Source organism: Chanos chanos, chromosome 9 (genome assembly GCF_902362185.1).
Source record: "Chanos chanos chromosome 9, fChaCha1.1, whole genome shotgun sequence".
Taxonomy (NCBI): domain Eukaryota; kingdom Metazoa; phylum Chordata; class Actinopteri; order Gonorynchiformes; family Chanidae; genus Chanos; species Chanos chanos.
This window is the reverse complement of record NC_044503.1, coordinates 553,317-570,335: the sequence shown is the minus strand read 5'-3', so window position 1 is coordinate 570,335 and position 17,019 is coordinate 553,317. Positions and strand designations below refer to the sequence as shown.

The 17,019-nt window shown below is 44.0% G+C and overlaps 2 protein-coding genes across 5 annotated transcripts in view; both read left to right on the top strand.

Annotated features, from left to right (window-relative positions):
* Positions 1-757: 757 nt before the first annotated feature.
* Positions 758-2,144, top strand: LOC115821058 (zinc transporter ZIP3-like). Of its 2 annotated transcripts, none has more exons than XM_030784814.1 (2): positions 758-1,059; positions 1,346-2,144. In XM_030784814.1, exons 1-2 carry the CDS (start codon positions 853-855, stop codon positions 2,087-2,089), a joined length of 951 nt encoding a protein of 316 aa, XP_030640674.1. In that variant the 5' UTR covers positions 758-852; the 3' UTR covers positions 2,090-2,144. The 2 variants fall into 2 exon arrangements, with proteins under 2 accessions (XP_030640674.1, XP_030640675.1); XM_030784815.1 differs by having other exon boundaries at positions 758-1,091; positions 1,378-2,144.
* A 3,038-nt stretch (positions 2,145-5,182) lies between these two features.
* The window catches only part of slc1a8a (solute carrier family 1 member 8a), an 18,386-nt gene continuing 6,549 nt past the window's right edge, over positions 5,183-17,019 (top strand). For all 3 annotated transcript variants that reach the window (XM_030783972.1, XM_030783975.1, XM_030783974.1), the window contains exons 1-5: positions 5,183-5,440; positions 7,320-7,399; positions 7,556-7,771; positions 15,209-15,251; positions 16,114-16,321. In XM_030783972.1, the coding sequence (XP_030639832.1) occupies positions 5,183-5,440; positions 7,320-7,399; positions 7,556-7,771; positions 15,209-15,251; positions 16,114-16,321 (805 nt within the window). The remainder of the gene's footprint in view (positions 5,441-7,319; positions 7,400-7,555; positions 7,772-15,208; positions 15,252-16,113; positions 16,322-17,019) is intronic.

Here is a 17,019-nt window from a genome sequence, read left to right as displayed (position 1 = left end):
AGCCTAGCCACGGTACGGCTTGTGTCGTGCTGTATCTGAACTGTTACCGAACTAATAGAAGCAAACTTCTTTATCGCGATTTTTTACTGTTTCACACAAGCATGTTAGTTGTGGAAAATATACTATCTCGCCGAATAAGCGAGCGTCGCAGTTGCCAACTCTTCAGTCCGAATTTCGAAAAAGATGCTCGCCCAGATAGAGGAGCCGTGTCCGCTCGCGCCGTATCAGCTGCATTGCACGAGCGAATAAAAACGAAATGTTACAATGACAGTTGCAGCACCTTATGTGCGTTAACCAAGTTATACTACAAGCTACTAACGGATAATAGGCCTATTTAGTTTTGTACAATATTTACTAACTTAGCTTAGCAGGTTATCCTTCCTGTCTAATATGGACTATGTTCACCTCAGGATTACGTTCACTAGGTGTATTTGAATCATTCCCTGTCTTTTTTTGGAATTGATTCACAGACATGAGGTGCAATTGAGAGACGTTACCTGTAAAGTTACGTAACTTTTGCTGAGTAATTTTCTTTTCTTCTTTTAAAAGTATGTTTTAAAGTATAATTAATGGGTGTGTTAATGTTTGCACTGCTTTAAGAAAGTGAAATGCGATTAGCAATCAAGATTACGCTTCGAGGGCCTGGCAAAGTGCATAAAGTTGACTTTCACAGGCCAGTGACATTGTTCTTATTCATTCTCAGTTCCAGAGGTGTAATGTTGTTTGGTACCTGAACCTGAGCCGGTGTGGCCCGCTCTCTCTGGTCCGGCAGAGATGCAGGGAGCCTGTGAATATCCACGTTATGCGAACGTTGTTCCGTTGACCTCTTGAGCGCACTGATCTCTACTCAACATGGAAATTATCGTGGCCAAACTCCTTTGTCTCTTCGCCGTGTTCTCTCTCATGTTGGGAGGGATTCTGGTCCCAGTGAGAGTGATGCAGGTGGACTTTGAGAAGGCGCCCAAATACCGGCGAGCGGTCGCTTTCGGCAATGCATTTGGAGGCGGTGTGTTTTTGGCCACCTGCTTCAACGCTCTCATACCGGCGGTCAGAGAAAAGGTGCGTGGTCCAATACGTCTTGGTCATTCTTGGTAAAAATGCAACCTTTTGTAGTTTTCATGATGCTGCACTAAAAAAAGTGTGACTTTCTTCATGTTTTCTGTGAAATTTAAGAATTCTTTACAGACTGTTTTTTGTGTAAAAATGTTCTGATTAAGCCGTTCTGGTATATCATTTTTGTGTTGTCTTTCTGGAGAGGGCTGTGTGTGGTTGAACAGGAAAATGCCTAGTGTGCGATGTAACCTGGGTAATATGTCAGTATGTTTGATCTGTGTGTTTCTGTCAGGTGGGGGAAGTGCTGAAGGAGATGAACATCAGCACAGACTACCCTCTGGCCGAGACGATGATGATGCTGGGGTTTTTCCTCACCGTCTTCGTAGAACAGGTTGTTCTGACATTCCGTAAGGAGAGGCCGTCTTTCATTGACTTGGAGACGTTTAACGCAGGAGGGGGCTCGGAGGCAGGGAGCGACTCTGAGTATGACACACCCTTCATCGCTCCTCCTCGGGGGTCAGCCGGAGGTCACCCACACCACTCGCACCATCATAGCCACTTCAGCCCGACGGAGCTGACCCGGGCAGGCCCGCTGCGGCTGGCGAGCCTGGTTCTGGCCCTGTCCGCCCACTCTGTGTTTGAGGGGCTGGCTTTGGGTCTACAGGAGGACGGTGCCAAGCTGGGCAGTCTTTTTCTGGGCGTCTCCATTCACGAGACTCTGGCCGCAGTGGCACTGGGCGTGAGTGTGGCCAAAGCAGGCTTACCCATGCGTGATGCCAGCAAGCTGGGCATCACTGTTAGCCTAATGATACCCATTGGCATCGGTGTGGGCATGGGCATCGAGACGGCACAGAACCTGGCAGGCAACATTGCCTCTGTGGTGCTGCAGGGCCTGGCCGCGGGCACCTTCCTCTTCATCACGTTTTTTGAGATCCTGTCGCGAGAACTGGAGGACAAACAGGATCGTCTGTTGAAGGTTCTCTTCCTGGTCCTGGGCTACGGGGTGCTTGCAGGCCTTGTCTTCATCAAATGGTGAAAGGATGGAGAAATTCACCTGGTTTGAGTGAAACACCTTTGTCTCTTAGCAACCACCAATGAAACGCTCCTCCAGTGGCTGAACCAAAGGGACTGCTCAGAGAGAAACTTTTTTTGAATTATTATTATTTAGTTATCAGATTGTTTTGTTTAGGCTACTTATGAATTTATATGTTAAAATTGGTTTTAGAACTTGTTGCTTGGTCTGTTGGTGGAAAATGAGGACTAATTGTTTTTTCAAATCTAAAATGAAGACATGAAGACCTCGCTGTTGAGGTTTGCTGATGTGAAATTAAGGCCATGTGATCCTGAGTAAGTAAAGTAAAGACTGAAGTGTTTGTAGGCAAAAGCATTAATGACCAGCTGTTGTTGTGAACATGGAGCAGGGTGATGCTCCCACTACTGATGTGGCTTTGTGAAGTGCTTTACTCCTGGGGTGCGGGTCTCTTCCTCATTAGTCCTGCTGGTTCCATAGTTTTTAGACTGAAAATACATGTGTCTCACCCATGCGGGATATTATTCACATTAACCCTCATATTCAGATTACATTAAAGTTATTCAGTCCAGTTTTTCTACTCCTGTCTCCTGTCTGTCCTGTATGGCTGTACTAACAGAAATGAAGTTTAGGGTGGATGCTCTTGGTATTGTGAGCTGTTTTCGTTTGTAATATGTATTTGTTTGGTTTTTATGGACATAAATGGGTGAATTTGTTTAATGAAATTAAACCTGTTGACTCTTTGGTGGGTGTATAAATTGAATCCAGTTCAAATTACAGTCCAGTTACGATAACACACGTTATTTACGGTTTATTTATTATGTATTTATTTGTTGCTGATTTTCCTGTCATTGGTTTCAGACGGTCCACAATACTTCAGATCAGTATATTCTGTTGTCAGACGGAATAATAAACTTACAGTGTAGCAGTGATGAGAGAAAAGATCAATTTCAGGGATCAGACAAGCAGAGGAGGCTTTTTATCATTTTCGTTTCTTTTTTTAAACTGAATTATTTTACTGAAAAGTGTCACATGCTACTGATTATTTCAGAACTGTGGGGGTTACAGACAGAAATGAGTTGGTGTATATAGTGTGTATTTAAGCAGAACCTGAATATGATCTTATGTAATTACATTGCAGTTATCTCTTAGATGCATAATCAACTTTGATAACGATAAAGTGAAGTTCTGTGAAGTTACTAAATGCCAATAAAATGGTTGTTTTCAGCAGTATCTGCCTGCAGTTCTTGTTTTTCACACCCTTAACATCGTTATGTGCAGTTTACTCACCAGGATATGATGGTCTGTTTAGGCTGTTATTACTGTCTGAACTCAAAAGGTTCCTGTTACTGTTATTACTGTCTGAACTCAAGAGGTTCCTGTTACTGTTATTACTGTCTGAACTCAAAGGGTTACCTGGCCACTTTTCATTCTCAACCGATAAACCTCCCACTATACACATGCAGATAAGTTATCACCAAGGCCAGTGTTGCTTCACCAGCTAAGTTAGCCTCTACTATCCATTGTTTTAGGTCCAGCTTTTTTTTAGATGTAGCTTTTGATAATATATCCTGCTACACAGGTTGGAAAACCTCATTGGCATGACTGGACAGGCATTTTCCTGGTTTAAGTCCAACCTAACTGACCGTTACCAGTCTGTTTACATAAATAATCAGTCCTCTGAGCATGACTACTGTTAAATACTATTCAGTACTGTTAAATACTGTTCAATGCTGTTAAATACTATTCAGTACTGTTAAATACTGTTCAATGCTGTTAAATACTATTCAGTACTGGTAAATACTGTTCAATGCTGTTAAATACTATTCAGTACTGTTAAATACTGTTCAATGCTGTTAAATACTATTCAGTACTGGTAAATACTGTTCAATGCTGTTAAATACTGTTCAGTACTGTTAAATAGAGGTGTGCGATGTTGACAAAAAATGATATTTTGATATTTTCTGGGATTTTGTCGAAAGTGATGTGTAGGCGATATTTTGCATCCTTCATTGTGTTTGTGTTTGTAAAAGTCCTATACTGTACTAGCTCACTCTTGTTCATAGGACATATCTGTTATAACTGTTGCTTACTAATAATATTAATGGAAACAACATATTTAAGGAAAACACATCTTGTTTATTCACTTAAAACTGATGCATTCAGGTAAAAACAATACAGAAACACTGAAATCAACAGTGCAAGTATTATCAAACAGTTTGCAGATGGTGAAACAAGTTAGTTGTTGAGCTGTCTTTAACGGCAACTGAGGTCCAATACTGTGTGTGTGTGTGTGTGTCTGTCTGTCTTTTCCCTCTGTGGAACCAGTACTCACTGGAGGACTTTCTAATTTGACATACACAGATTAAGACGCATCCGCAAAACATACCCACATTAAACACATCCCGGCTAATAGAGATGCACAGGAGCGCCACCCACTGGTGCATGAGAGTAAATGCTCGAGAATAACGAGAGCTGCCGCTGCCTCACGAGTGATTTTAAGTCGAAATCTTGTTAAAAGATGACGTTACCACAGTAAGCAAGCACTTTCCAAGAGTAAATATTAACCAAATAAAGCCACACATGCGCACAAACACACACACACACAAACAACCTACACATATCCACACACAGGTATCCGAAAATGGACGGAATTTTCTTCCTCTCAGACAGAGAACGCTTTAATGCTGTCACTCAAAGGAGTGAGCACCTTCTTTGGTCATTCTAAGGAGATGTGTCTCCGTGAGGAGATCTCTCTCCGAGGCCTCCTCTAGGGCCCTCCCGGCTGACTCCTCGGTCCTACTACAGAAAGCCACGGACACAGCTCGGTCACAGGCGAAAGCACGAGCCGTGTTTGACAACATTCCTCAAAACATGTATGTCCCGCTGACTGGCAGGGCGCCACTGTCAACAGAGAAGTGTTAGATTTTATTAGTGGGCCGTAATCCTCTTAGCGTGCTCAGAGCTGACCACGCTCGCTGGTCATCACCGCAGGAGCGATGGAGAGCCGATAGTTTAATCTGGCCAACACAGAGTACTAACAGACAGGGTTAGCGCGACTTGGCCTCTTCGTCTCTCATTGTACTGTGTTGTGCCAGCATGGAGGAGCTTCTGATTCCCAGCGAGGGTGAGGAGGCACGCTCCGATCACGGCTCTTTCTCACCTGCTGGATCGCCGCGGAAAACCATGCTAAAATATATGAAGGAATTCCTACACGAAACCTTCGACAGCGCCAACCTGAAGCAAAGTGTGAAGGAGTACTGTCGTCGGAACGGGCTTCTGACGCTGTCAGTGTTTGCCGTGGCAACGGGCTGCGTCCTGGGCTTCTTGCTGAGAGGGTTTAACCTGTCCACACAGGTAAGAAATAAGTTTTTACACCTCAAAGACAAGACAGAGTAACTCAACAAAGTGACAGGGAGCGGAGGCATTGCACAGACTCGGATGTTACCAGTCAAAGAGTCAGAGTCAGCCCTCTGAGTTTACTCTGACTTTAATGTAACTGACTTTAAAGTAAAATGATCTAAACGGAAGTGCAATCGGAGATATTGTTTAGGCTGGAATATCAACGACTGCATTAAAAACCTTCTTTAGAGTTTGACCACTGTGGTGTTTAATGCACATGTGTGGGTGTCTAGCGGTATGTTGACAGCGGAGTCAGTACCCCCTTCAGTGTTCTTAGCCTGACATGCAGAGAATTCTGTTTGGAGTGACACGAGGCGGCAGGACATGCTTCTATGACGCGCTGTTCAGATGGGCTACCTGGCGTGCTGTTAACATAGAACGCGGAATTGGTTCGTTTTCCTTCTGAAAAACAGAGTCGGCTCAGATTTATCGATGATCTTGTAAAAACCGAAAAGGCCTCACCACACATTATTATAGACAAAGAAGAGGGACAGTAGTTTAGCTTTATTAAAATGCACTTATGCAAGGTAAACTGCACTTCTTAATGTCTGTCCTCCAAAGGAAAGGACACGTTTGATCTAGTGTGCTGTGTCACTGTTTGAAGGTCAGCGGACATTAACATTTTAACTATTTATGTTAAATGCATTTAAGTTTTTCATCACAGTTTGGTCACACGCACACATTTCATTTCTAATGGGCATCCACCGTAGAGCCTTGATTACATCAAAAATTACATTGCAAAGGCAGCCAAGAGTCACCGGAGGTTTAAAGGAACACCCAAATGGCATAATACAGTCAGTTTTCCTCCAGTGGGGGGTAAATGATGTTGAACGTGTCCTTAAGGTCAATCCAAGCTAAGTGGCTTTAATCCTGGTCAACCAGAGTTTGTGTGTCTGAGGAGAACACTGCTTGGCGTGTGAGTGGGTGTGGCACGGCACGTGAAACGTGATTGCACCTTCTTCTTAACGAGCCTTACACGCCTGCACGCGTGGCCGCACGGCTGAGGGAACGCGCTCGCTCTGTGGCTGTCTTGGCGAAGACTCCTCACAGCCACTTTCAAGCCAGTTCAACTCCGCTTACGTCTATTCACACTGGACCTTTTCAATCCAGTTCAACTCTGCACAGGTCTATTCACATAGCACTGTTTCTAACAGACATTGCTGTACAGCAGTTTTACAAAACCCCAAGGCCCTGGTGACTGTTTCTTAGGCGTTTGTGTTTGTAAACTACACGATGGAACATAACTACCATCTTGTACTGACCACAGATCAGTGTCAGGTCAGTGTGTGAAATGTTTGGATGACTGGGCCCTGGCCCAGCTCTGTTCAGAACCACATTTCTCTCCTAAAAAACAGGATTAAATGGCAGTTTGGATGATGACCATATAAGGCAGTCATGTGATGTTTCTTACTTATTTAGTACACTCAGTCCTGTCAGAATTAAATCGAACACAAGGGACAGGAGCCCAGTCTTTCAGTACTTCACATTCTTATTTGATTCATATGGGTAAAATGCTGAATCATGTCCTGTGTGATTCAGGTCTGAATGGTGTCCTGTGTGATTCAGGTCTGAATCGTGTCCTGTGTGAATATGCTGTCATTTAGAACAGAAGTCTTGTACCAGGTGATGGCTGTAAATTGAAAACACACGGAGGAATTATTGTAATGTCAAATGGTAATGTAACAGCTGAAAATGGAAATCACAGTAATAACTATATCTGACCAGAATAATCTATCAGTTATTTCCAGTTGTTAATTAACTCATTCACTGTTTGCCCCTGGAAACCTCCAGGATCCTTCAATTTTCCCAACAATGTTCTTTTTTTTTCTCTCAGGCAAAAATCTATTTTTCCTTTCCCGGGGAGCTGCTGATGCGAATGCTGAAAATGCTTATTCTTCCGCTGATCACGTCCAGGTGATGTTTCTTCTGGTGAACCCATTAGAGGAAAAGCCTAGCCTAACGAACAGACAGGGAGCAGTCTCCCGACACTGCGTCCTGTGAGTGACAGCTCTCTCTCTCTCTCTCTCTCTCTCTCTCTCGCTCTCTCTCTCTCTCTCTCTGTGTTTCCAGTTTGATGTCAGGACTGTCGTCGATGGAATCGAAGGCGTGCTGTCGTATGGGTGTGCTCACAGTCACGTACTACCTGTGGACCACCTTCATTGCCGTGGTGGTGGGCATCATCCTGGTGCTCATCATTAAACCTGGATACGGGACGGAGATGGAGAGCAACAGACTGGGGGGGGGGCCGGTCATGACCTCAGCCGATGCCCTTCTGGACCTCGTGAGGTAAGAAAACGCTGGTTCTCCGGGCTTACTGTAGTCCATATAGATACTGGTGACTGCTTACTGTAGTCCATATAGATACTGGTGACTGGTTACTGTAGTCTATATAGATACTGGTGACTGGTTACTGTAGTCCATATAGATACTGGTGACTGGTTACTGTAGTCTATATAGATACTGGTGACTGGTTACTGTAGTCTGTATAGATACTGGTGACTGGTTACTGTAGTCTGTACAGATACTGGTGACTGCTTACTGTAGTCCATATAGATACTGGTGACTGGTTACTGTAGTCTGTATAGATACTGGTGACTGGTTACTGTAGTCTGTACAGATACTGGTGACTGCTTACTGTAGTCCATATAGATACTGGTGACTGGTTACTGTAGTCCATATAGATACTGGTGACTGGTTACTGTAGTCTGTATAGATACTGGTGACTGCTTACTGTAGTCTGTACAGATACTGGTGACTGGTTACTGTAGTCCATATAGATACTGGTGACTGCTTACTGTAGTCTATATAGATACTGGTGACTGGTTACTGTAGTCCATATAGATACTGGTGACTGGTTACTGTAGTCTATATAGATACTGGTGACTGGTTACTGTAGTCTATATAGATACTGGTGACTGGTTACTGTAGTCTGTATAGATACTGGTGACTGGTTACTGTAGTCTATATAGATACTGGTGACTGGTTACTGTAGTCTGTATAGATACTGGTGACTGGTTACTGTAGTCTGTATAGATACTGGTGACTGCTTACTGTAGTCTATATAGATACTGGTGACTGGTTACTGTAGTCCATATAGATACTGGTGACTGGTTACTGTAGTCTATATAGATACTGGTGACTGGTTACTGTAGTCTATATAGATACTGGTGACTGGTTACTGTAGTCCATATAGATACTGGTGACTGCTTACTGTAGTCTATATAGATACTGGTGACTGCTTACTGTAGTCTATATAGATACTGGTGACTGGTTACTGTAGTCCATATAGATACTGGTGACTGGTTACTGTAGTCTATATAGATACTGGTGACTGGTTACTGTAGTCTATATAGATACTGGTGACTGGTTACTGTAGTCTGTACAGATACTGGTGACTGGTTACTGTAGTCCATATAGATACTGGTGACTGCTTACTGTAGTCTATATAGATACTGGTGACTGCTTACTGTAGTCTATATAGATACTGGTGACTGCTTACTGTAGTCTATATAGATACTGGTGACTGGTTACTGTAGTCTATATAGATACTGGTGACTGCTTACTGTAGTCTATATAGATACTGGTGACTGGTTACTGTAGTCTATATAGATACTGGTGACTGGTTACTGTAGTCCATATAGATACTGGTGACTGCTTACTGTAGTCCATATAGATACTGGTGACTGGTTACTGTAGTCCATATAGATACTGGTGACTGCTTACTGTAGTCTATATAGATACTGGTGACTGGTTACTGTAGTCCATATAGATACTGGTGACTGGTTACTGTAGTCTATATAGATACTGGTGACTGGTTACTGTAGTCTATATAGATACTGGTGACTGGTTACTGTAGTCCATATAGATACTGGTGACTGCTTACTGTAGTCTATATAGATACTGGTGACTGCTTACTGTAGTCTATATAGATACTGGTGACTGGTTACTGTAGTCCATATAGATACTGGTGACTGCTTACTGTAGTCTATATAGATACTGGTGACTGGTTACTGTAGTCTATATAGATACTGGTGACTGGTTACTGTAGTCTGTACAGATACTGGTGACTGGTTACTGTAGTCCATATAGATACTGGTGACTGCTTACTGTAGTCTATATAGATACTGGTGACTGCTTACTGTAGTCTATATAGATACTGGTGACTGCTTACTGTAGTCTATATAGATACTGGTGACTGGTTACTGTAGTCTATATAGATACTGGTGACTGGTTACTGTAGTCTGTACAGATACTGGTGACTGCTTACTGTAGTCTATATAGATACTGGTGACTGGTTACTGTAGTCCATATAGATACTGGTGACTGGTTACTGTAGTCTATATAGATACTGGTGACTGGTTACTGTAGTCTATATAGATACTGGTGACTGGTTACTGTAGTCCATATAGATACTGGTGACTGCTTACTGTAGTCTATATAGATACTGGTGACTGGTTACTGTAGTCTATATAGATACTGGTGACTGGTTACTGTAGTCCATATAGATACTGGTGACTGGTTACTGTAGTCTATATAGATACTGGTGACTGGTTACTGTAGTCTATATAGATACTGGTGACTGCTTACTGTAGTCTGTACAGATACTGGTGACTGGTTACTGTAGTCCATATAGATACTGGTGACTGGTTACTGTAGTCTATATAGATACTGGTGACTGGTTACTGTAGTCTGTACAGATACTGGTGACTGGTTACTGTAGTCTGTACAGATACTGGTGACTGCTTACTGTAGTCCATATAGATACTGGTGACTGGTTACTGTAGTCTGTATAGATACTGGTGACTGGTTACTGTAGTCTGTATAGATACTGGTGACTGGTTACTGTAGTCTATATAGATACTGGTGACTGGTTACTGTAGTCTGTACAGATACTGGTGACTGGTTACTGTAGTCTGTACAGATACTGGTGACTGGTTACTGTAGTCCATATAGATACTGGTGACTGGTTACTGTAGTCCATATAGATACTGGTGACTGGTTACTGTAGTCTGTACAGATACTGGTGACTGGTTACTGTAGTCTGTACAGATACTGGTGACTGGTTACTGTAGTCCATATAGATACTGGTGACTGGTTACTGTAGTCCATATAGATACTGGTGACTGCTTACTGTAGTCCATATAGATACTGGTGACTGGTTACTGTAGTCCATATAGATACTGGTGACTGCTTACTGTAGTCTGTACAGATACTGGTGACTGGTTACTGTAGTCTATATAGATACTGGTGACTGCTTACTGTAGTCTATATAGATACTGGTGACTGGTTACTGTAGTCCATATAGATACTGGTGACTGCTTACTGTAGTCTGTACAGATACTGGTGACTGGTTACTGTAGTCCATATAGATACTGGTGACTGCTTACTGTAGTCTGTACAGATACTGGTGACTGCTTACTGTAGTCCATATAGATACTGGTGACTGGTTACTGTAGTCCATATAGATACTGGTGACTGCTTACTGTAGTCTATATAGATACTGGTGACTGGTTACTGTAGTCTATATAGATACTGGTGACTGGTTACTGTAGTCCATATAGATACTGGTGACTGGTTACTGTAGTCCATATAGATACTGGTGACTGCTTACTGTAGTCCATATAGATACTGGTGACTGGTTACTGTAGTCCATATAGATACTGGTGACTGCTTACTGTAGTCTGTACAGATACTGGTGACTGGTTACTGTAGTCTATATAGATACTGGTGACTGCTTACTGTAGTCCATATAGATACTGGTGACTGCTTACTGTAGTCTGTACAGATACTGGTGACTGGTTACTGTAGTCTGTACAGATACTGGTGACTGCTTACTGTAGTCTATATAGATACTGGTGACTGGTTACTGTAGTCCATATAGATACTGGTGACTGCTTACTGTAGTCTGTACAGATACTGGTGACTGGTTACTGTAGTCCATATAGATACTGGTGACTGCTTACTGTAGTCTGTACAGATACTGGTGACTGCTTACTGTAGTCCATATAGATACTGGTGACTGGTTACTGTAGTCCATATAGATACTGGTGACTGCTTACTGTAGTCTATATAGATACTGGTGACTGGTTACTGTAGTCTATATAGATACTGGTGACTGGTTACTGTAGTCCATATAGATACTGGTGACTGGTTACTGTAGTCTGTACAGATACTGGTGACTGGTTACTGTAGTCTGTACAGATACTGGTGACTGCTTACTGTAGTCCATATAGATACTGGTGACTGGTTACTGTAGTCCATATAGATACTGGTGACTGGTTACTGTAGTCTATATAGATACTGGTGACTGCTTACTGTAGTCTATATAGATACTGGTGACTGGTTACTGTAGTCCATATAGATACTGCTGACTGCTTACTGTAGTCTGTACAGATACTGGTGACTGGTTACTGTAGTCCATATAGATACTGGTGACTGCTTACTGTAGTCTGTACAGATACTGGTGACTGCTTACTGTAGTCCATATAGATACTGGTGACTGCTTACTGTAGTCCATATAGATACTGGTGACTGGTTACTGTAGTCCATATAGATACTGGTGACTGCTTACTGTAGTCTATATAGATACTGGTGACTGGTTACTGTAGTCTATATAGATACTGGTGACTGGTTACTGTAGTCCATATAGATACTGGTGACTGGTTACTGTAGTCTATATAGATACTGGTGACTGCTTACTGTAGTCCATATAGATACTGGTGACTGCTTACTGTAGTCTGTACAGATACTGGTGACTGGTTACTGTAGTCCATATAGATACTGGTGACTGGTTACTGTAGTCTATATAGATACTGGTGACTGGTTACTGTAGTCTGTACAGATACTGGTGACTGGTTACTGTAGTCTGTACAGATACTGGTGACTGGTTACTGTAGTCCATATAGATACTGGTGACTGGTTACTGTAGTCTGTATAGATACTGGTGACTGGTTACTGTAGTCTATATAGATACTGGTGACTGGTTACTGTAGTCTGTACAGATACTGGTGACTGGTTACTGTAGTCTGTACAGATACTGGTGACTGGTTACTGTAGTCTGTACAGATACTGGTGACTGGTTACTGTAGTCTATATAGATACTGGTGACTGCTTACTGTAGTCTGTACAGATACTGGTGACTGGTTACTGTAGTCTATATAGATACTGGTGACTGCTTACTGTAGTCTATATAGATACTGGTGACTGGTTACTGTAGTCTGTACAGATACTGGTGACTGGTTACTGTAGTCTATATAGATACTGGTGACTGGTTACTGTAGTCCATATAGATACTGGTGACTGGTTACTGTAGTCTGTACAGATACTGGTGACTGCTTACTGTAGTCTGTACAGATACTGGTGACTGGTTACTGTAGTCCATATAGATACTGGTGACTGGTTACTGTAGTCTGTACAGATACTGGTGACTGCTTACTGTAGTCCATATAGATACTGGTGACTGCTTACTGTAGTCTGTACAGATACTGGTGACTGGTTACTGTAGTCTGTACAGATACTGGTGACTGCTTACTGTAGTCTGTACAGATACTGGTGACTGGTTACTGTAGTCTATATAGATACTGGTGACTGCTTACTGTAGTCTGTACAGATACTGGTGACTGGTTACTGTAGTCCATATAGATACTGGTGACTGCCTACTGTAGTTCATATAGATACTGGTGACTGCTTACTGTAGTCTGTACAGATACTGGTGACTGGTTACTGTAGTCTATATAGATACTGGTGACTGCTTACTGTAGTCTATATAGATACTGGTGACTGGTTACTGTAGTCCATATAGATACTGGTGACTGGTTACTGTAGTCTGTATAGATACTGGTGACTGCTTACTGTAGTCTGTACAGATACTGGTGACTGGTTACTGTAGTCCATATAGATACTGGTGACTGGTTACTGTAGTCTGTATAGATACTGGTGACTGGTTACTGTAGTCTGTATAGATACTGGTGACTGGTTACTGTAGTCTATATAGATACTGGTGACTGGTTACTGTAGTCTGTACAGATACTGGTGACTGCTTACTGTAGTCTATATAGATACTGGTGACTGGTTACTGTAGTCCATATAGATACTGGTGACTGGTTACTGTAGTCTGTATAGATACTGGTGACTGCTTACTGTAGTCTGTACAGATACTGGTGACTGGTTACTGTAGTCCATATAGATACTGGTGACTGGTTACTGTAGTCTGTATAGATACTGGTGACTGGTTACTGTAGTCTGTATAGATACTGGTGACTGGTTACTGTAGTCTATATAGATACTGGTGACTGGTTACTGTAGTCTGTACAGATACTGGTGACTGCTTACTGTAGTCTATATAGATACTGGTGACTGGTTACTGTAGTCTGTACAGATACTGGTGACAAACAGAGTGTGTAGGATATAAACTATTTTTTTTAGGTCTTTTAAAAATTAATGTTAAATGTTACCTGACCTGCATTAGCTATGACATTTCTTAAAATCCAATGCTGTTATCAGTTCGCTGAAAGGTGTTTTAAACACTGATTATTGATTATTCTTTGGTCTCTGACCACTGAACTGGACCACAGGAATGAATGGTGAACACAGAGATGAGGGACTTGGGGCTGCAGGGGAAGCATGATCTTATTCTCTGTGTGTGAAGCTGAAGACCTATGTCTGAAAGCCTGTGTCTGAGGGTCTGTGTTCTGAAGGCCTGTGTTCTGAAGGCCTGTGTCTGAAAGCCTGTGTTTGAGGGTCTGTGTCTGAAAGCCTGTGTTTGAGGGTCTGTGTCTGAGGGCCTGTGTTTGAGGGCCTGTGTTTGAGGGTCTGTGTTTGAGGGTCTGTGTCTGAGGGCCTGTGTTTGAGGGTCTGTGTTTGAGGGTCTGTGTCTGAGGGCCTGTGTTTGAGGGTCTGAGTCTGAGGGCCTGTGTTTGAGGGTCTGAGTCTGAGGGCCTGTGTTTGAGGGTCTGTGTTTGAGGGTCTGTGTCTGAGGGCCTGTGTTTGAGGGTCTGTGTTTGAGGGTCTGTGTCTGAGGGCCTGTGTTTGAGGGCCTGTGTTCTGAAAGCCTGTGTTTGAGGGCCTGTGTTTGAGGGCCTGTGTTTGAGGGCCTGTGTTTGAGAGTCTGTGTTCTGAAGGCCTGTGTCTGAAGGCCTGTGTCTGAAAGCCTGTGTTTGAGGGTCTGTGTTTGAGGGTCTGTGTTTGAGGGTCTGTGTCTGAGGGCCTGTGTCTGAGGGCCTGTGCTGTGTCCAGAGTAACAGGCTGATGGAGATGATAAACCCGAGAGTGCGGACTCCAGGTTTCTCCCTGGGGAAATCCCATTAAAGCCAATGGATGACCAGGTTATTTTTAGTAATCCTCCCTGTGCCCGGGTGGGGGGGTGGGGGGGGGGGGGTGGAGGTGATAGCTGCTGCTCTGATCTCTGCCCCCCCACGGGTGACACGGGAGCAGGATGGTCTCTATCTTGTGTCCCAGCATAAATACCGCATTCCCTCATCTCTGAGGGCTGCCCCGCCCTCTCTAAGCTCTGACCAGTCACAAGGGCAGCCTGGACACAGCTCAGCAGGACAGGATGCAGTGAAGTTAAAATCCTGAATGATGTGTCTGGAATTGTGATGAAGGTCAAGTGTAGGAAGGTTTGAGTGTGTAAAGAGAGCAAGTGGGAAAACTTACTTTATGACTGTCTGTGTCCAGAGTGGAAAAATTCCTCAAAGTCACTAATGACTTATTTTTCACCCTTAGGAATATGATTCCTTCCAACCTGATCGAGGCGACATTTCAACAGGTAAGCACACCCGCCACGACACTTCTCTCTCCGGTCTGTAGAAACAAATGACAAAGGAACGGGATGCTGAACACCTCACTCTGTTGTGTGCGTCCCGTTTCTGTCCTGTCTCAGTACGAGACGGACCTGATTCTGGTCCCGTTTCTGTCCTGTCTCAGTATGAGACGGACCTGATTCTGGTCCCGTTTCTGTCCTGTCTCAGGACGAGACGGACCTGATTCACGTCCCGTTTCTGTCCTGTCTCAGGATGAGACGGACCTGATTCTGGTCCCGTTTCTGTCCTGTCTCAGTACGAGACGGACCTGATTCTGGTCCCGTTTCTGTCCTGTCTCAGGATGAGACGGACCTGATTCTGGTCCCGTTTCTGTCCTGTCTCAGTATGAGACGGACCTGATTCACATCCTGTTTCTGTCCTGTGTCAGTATAAGACGGACCTGATTCTGGTCCCGTTTCTGTCCTGTCTCAGGATGAGACGGACCTGATTCTGGTCGCGTTTCTGTCCTGTCTCAGGACGAGACGGACCTGATTCTGGTCCCCTTTCTGTCCTGTCTCAGTACGAGACGGACCTGATTCACGTCCCGTTTCTGTCCTGTCTCAGTACGAGACGGACCTGATTCTGGTCCCGTTTCTGTCCTGTCTCAGTATGAGACGGACCTGATTCTGGTCCCCTTTCTGTCCTGTCTCAGTACGAGACGGACCTGATTCACGTCCCGTTTCTGTCCTGTCTCAGTACGAGACGGACCTGATTCTGGTCCCATTTCTGTCCTGTCTCAGGATGAGACGGACCTGATTCTGGTCCCGTTTCTGTCCTGTCTCAGTACGAGAAGGACCTGATTCACGTCCTGTTTCTGTCCTGTGTCAGTATAAGACGGACCTGATTCCCATCCTGAAGACGGTAGACAGCACGGTGCAGCCCAACTTTGTCTACATCATGCCGGACGAGAACAACCCGAAGGGTCGCACGGTTCTGCTGGAGCTGACGCCGCCTCCAGACATTCACTATAAAACACGGCCAGGAAACAGCCAGCAGATGAATGTACTGGGCATCGTCATATTCTCTGCCACCATGGGTGAGAGACTACACACACAACACACACAACACACACAGCACATCACTGCCTCTCACACACACACAACACACACAGCACATCACTGCCTCTCACACACACACAACACACACACAACACACACAGCACATCACTGCCTCTCACACACACACAACACACACAACACACACAGCACATCACTGCCTCTCACACACACACAACACACACAACACACACAGCACATCACTGCCTCTCACACACACACAACACACACAGCACATCACTGCCTCTCACACACACACAACACACACAGCACATCACTGCCTCTCACACACACACAACACACACAGCATACACAACATACACAACACATCACTGCCTCTCACACACACAACACATCACTGCCTCTCACACACACAACATACACAACACATCACTGCCTCTCACACACACACAACACACACAGCACATCACTGCCTCTCACACACACAACACATCACTGCCTCTCACACACACACAACACACACACAACACACACAGCACATCACTGCCTCTCACACACACACAACACACACAACACACACAGCACATCACTGCCTCTCACACACACACAACACACACAACACACACAGCACATCACTGCCTCTCACACACACACAACACACACAGCACATCACTGCCTCTCACACACACACAACACACACAGCACATCACTGCCTCTC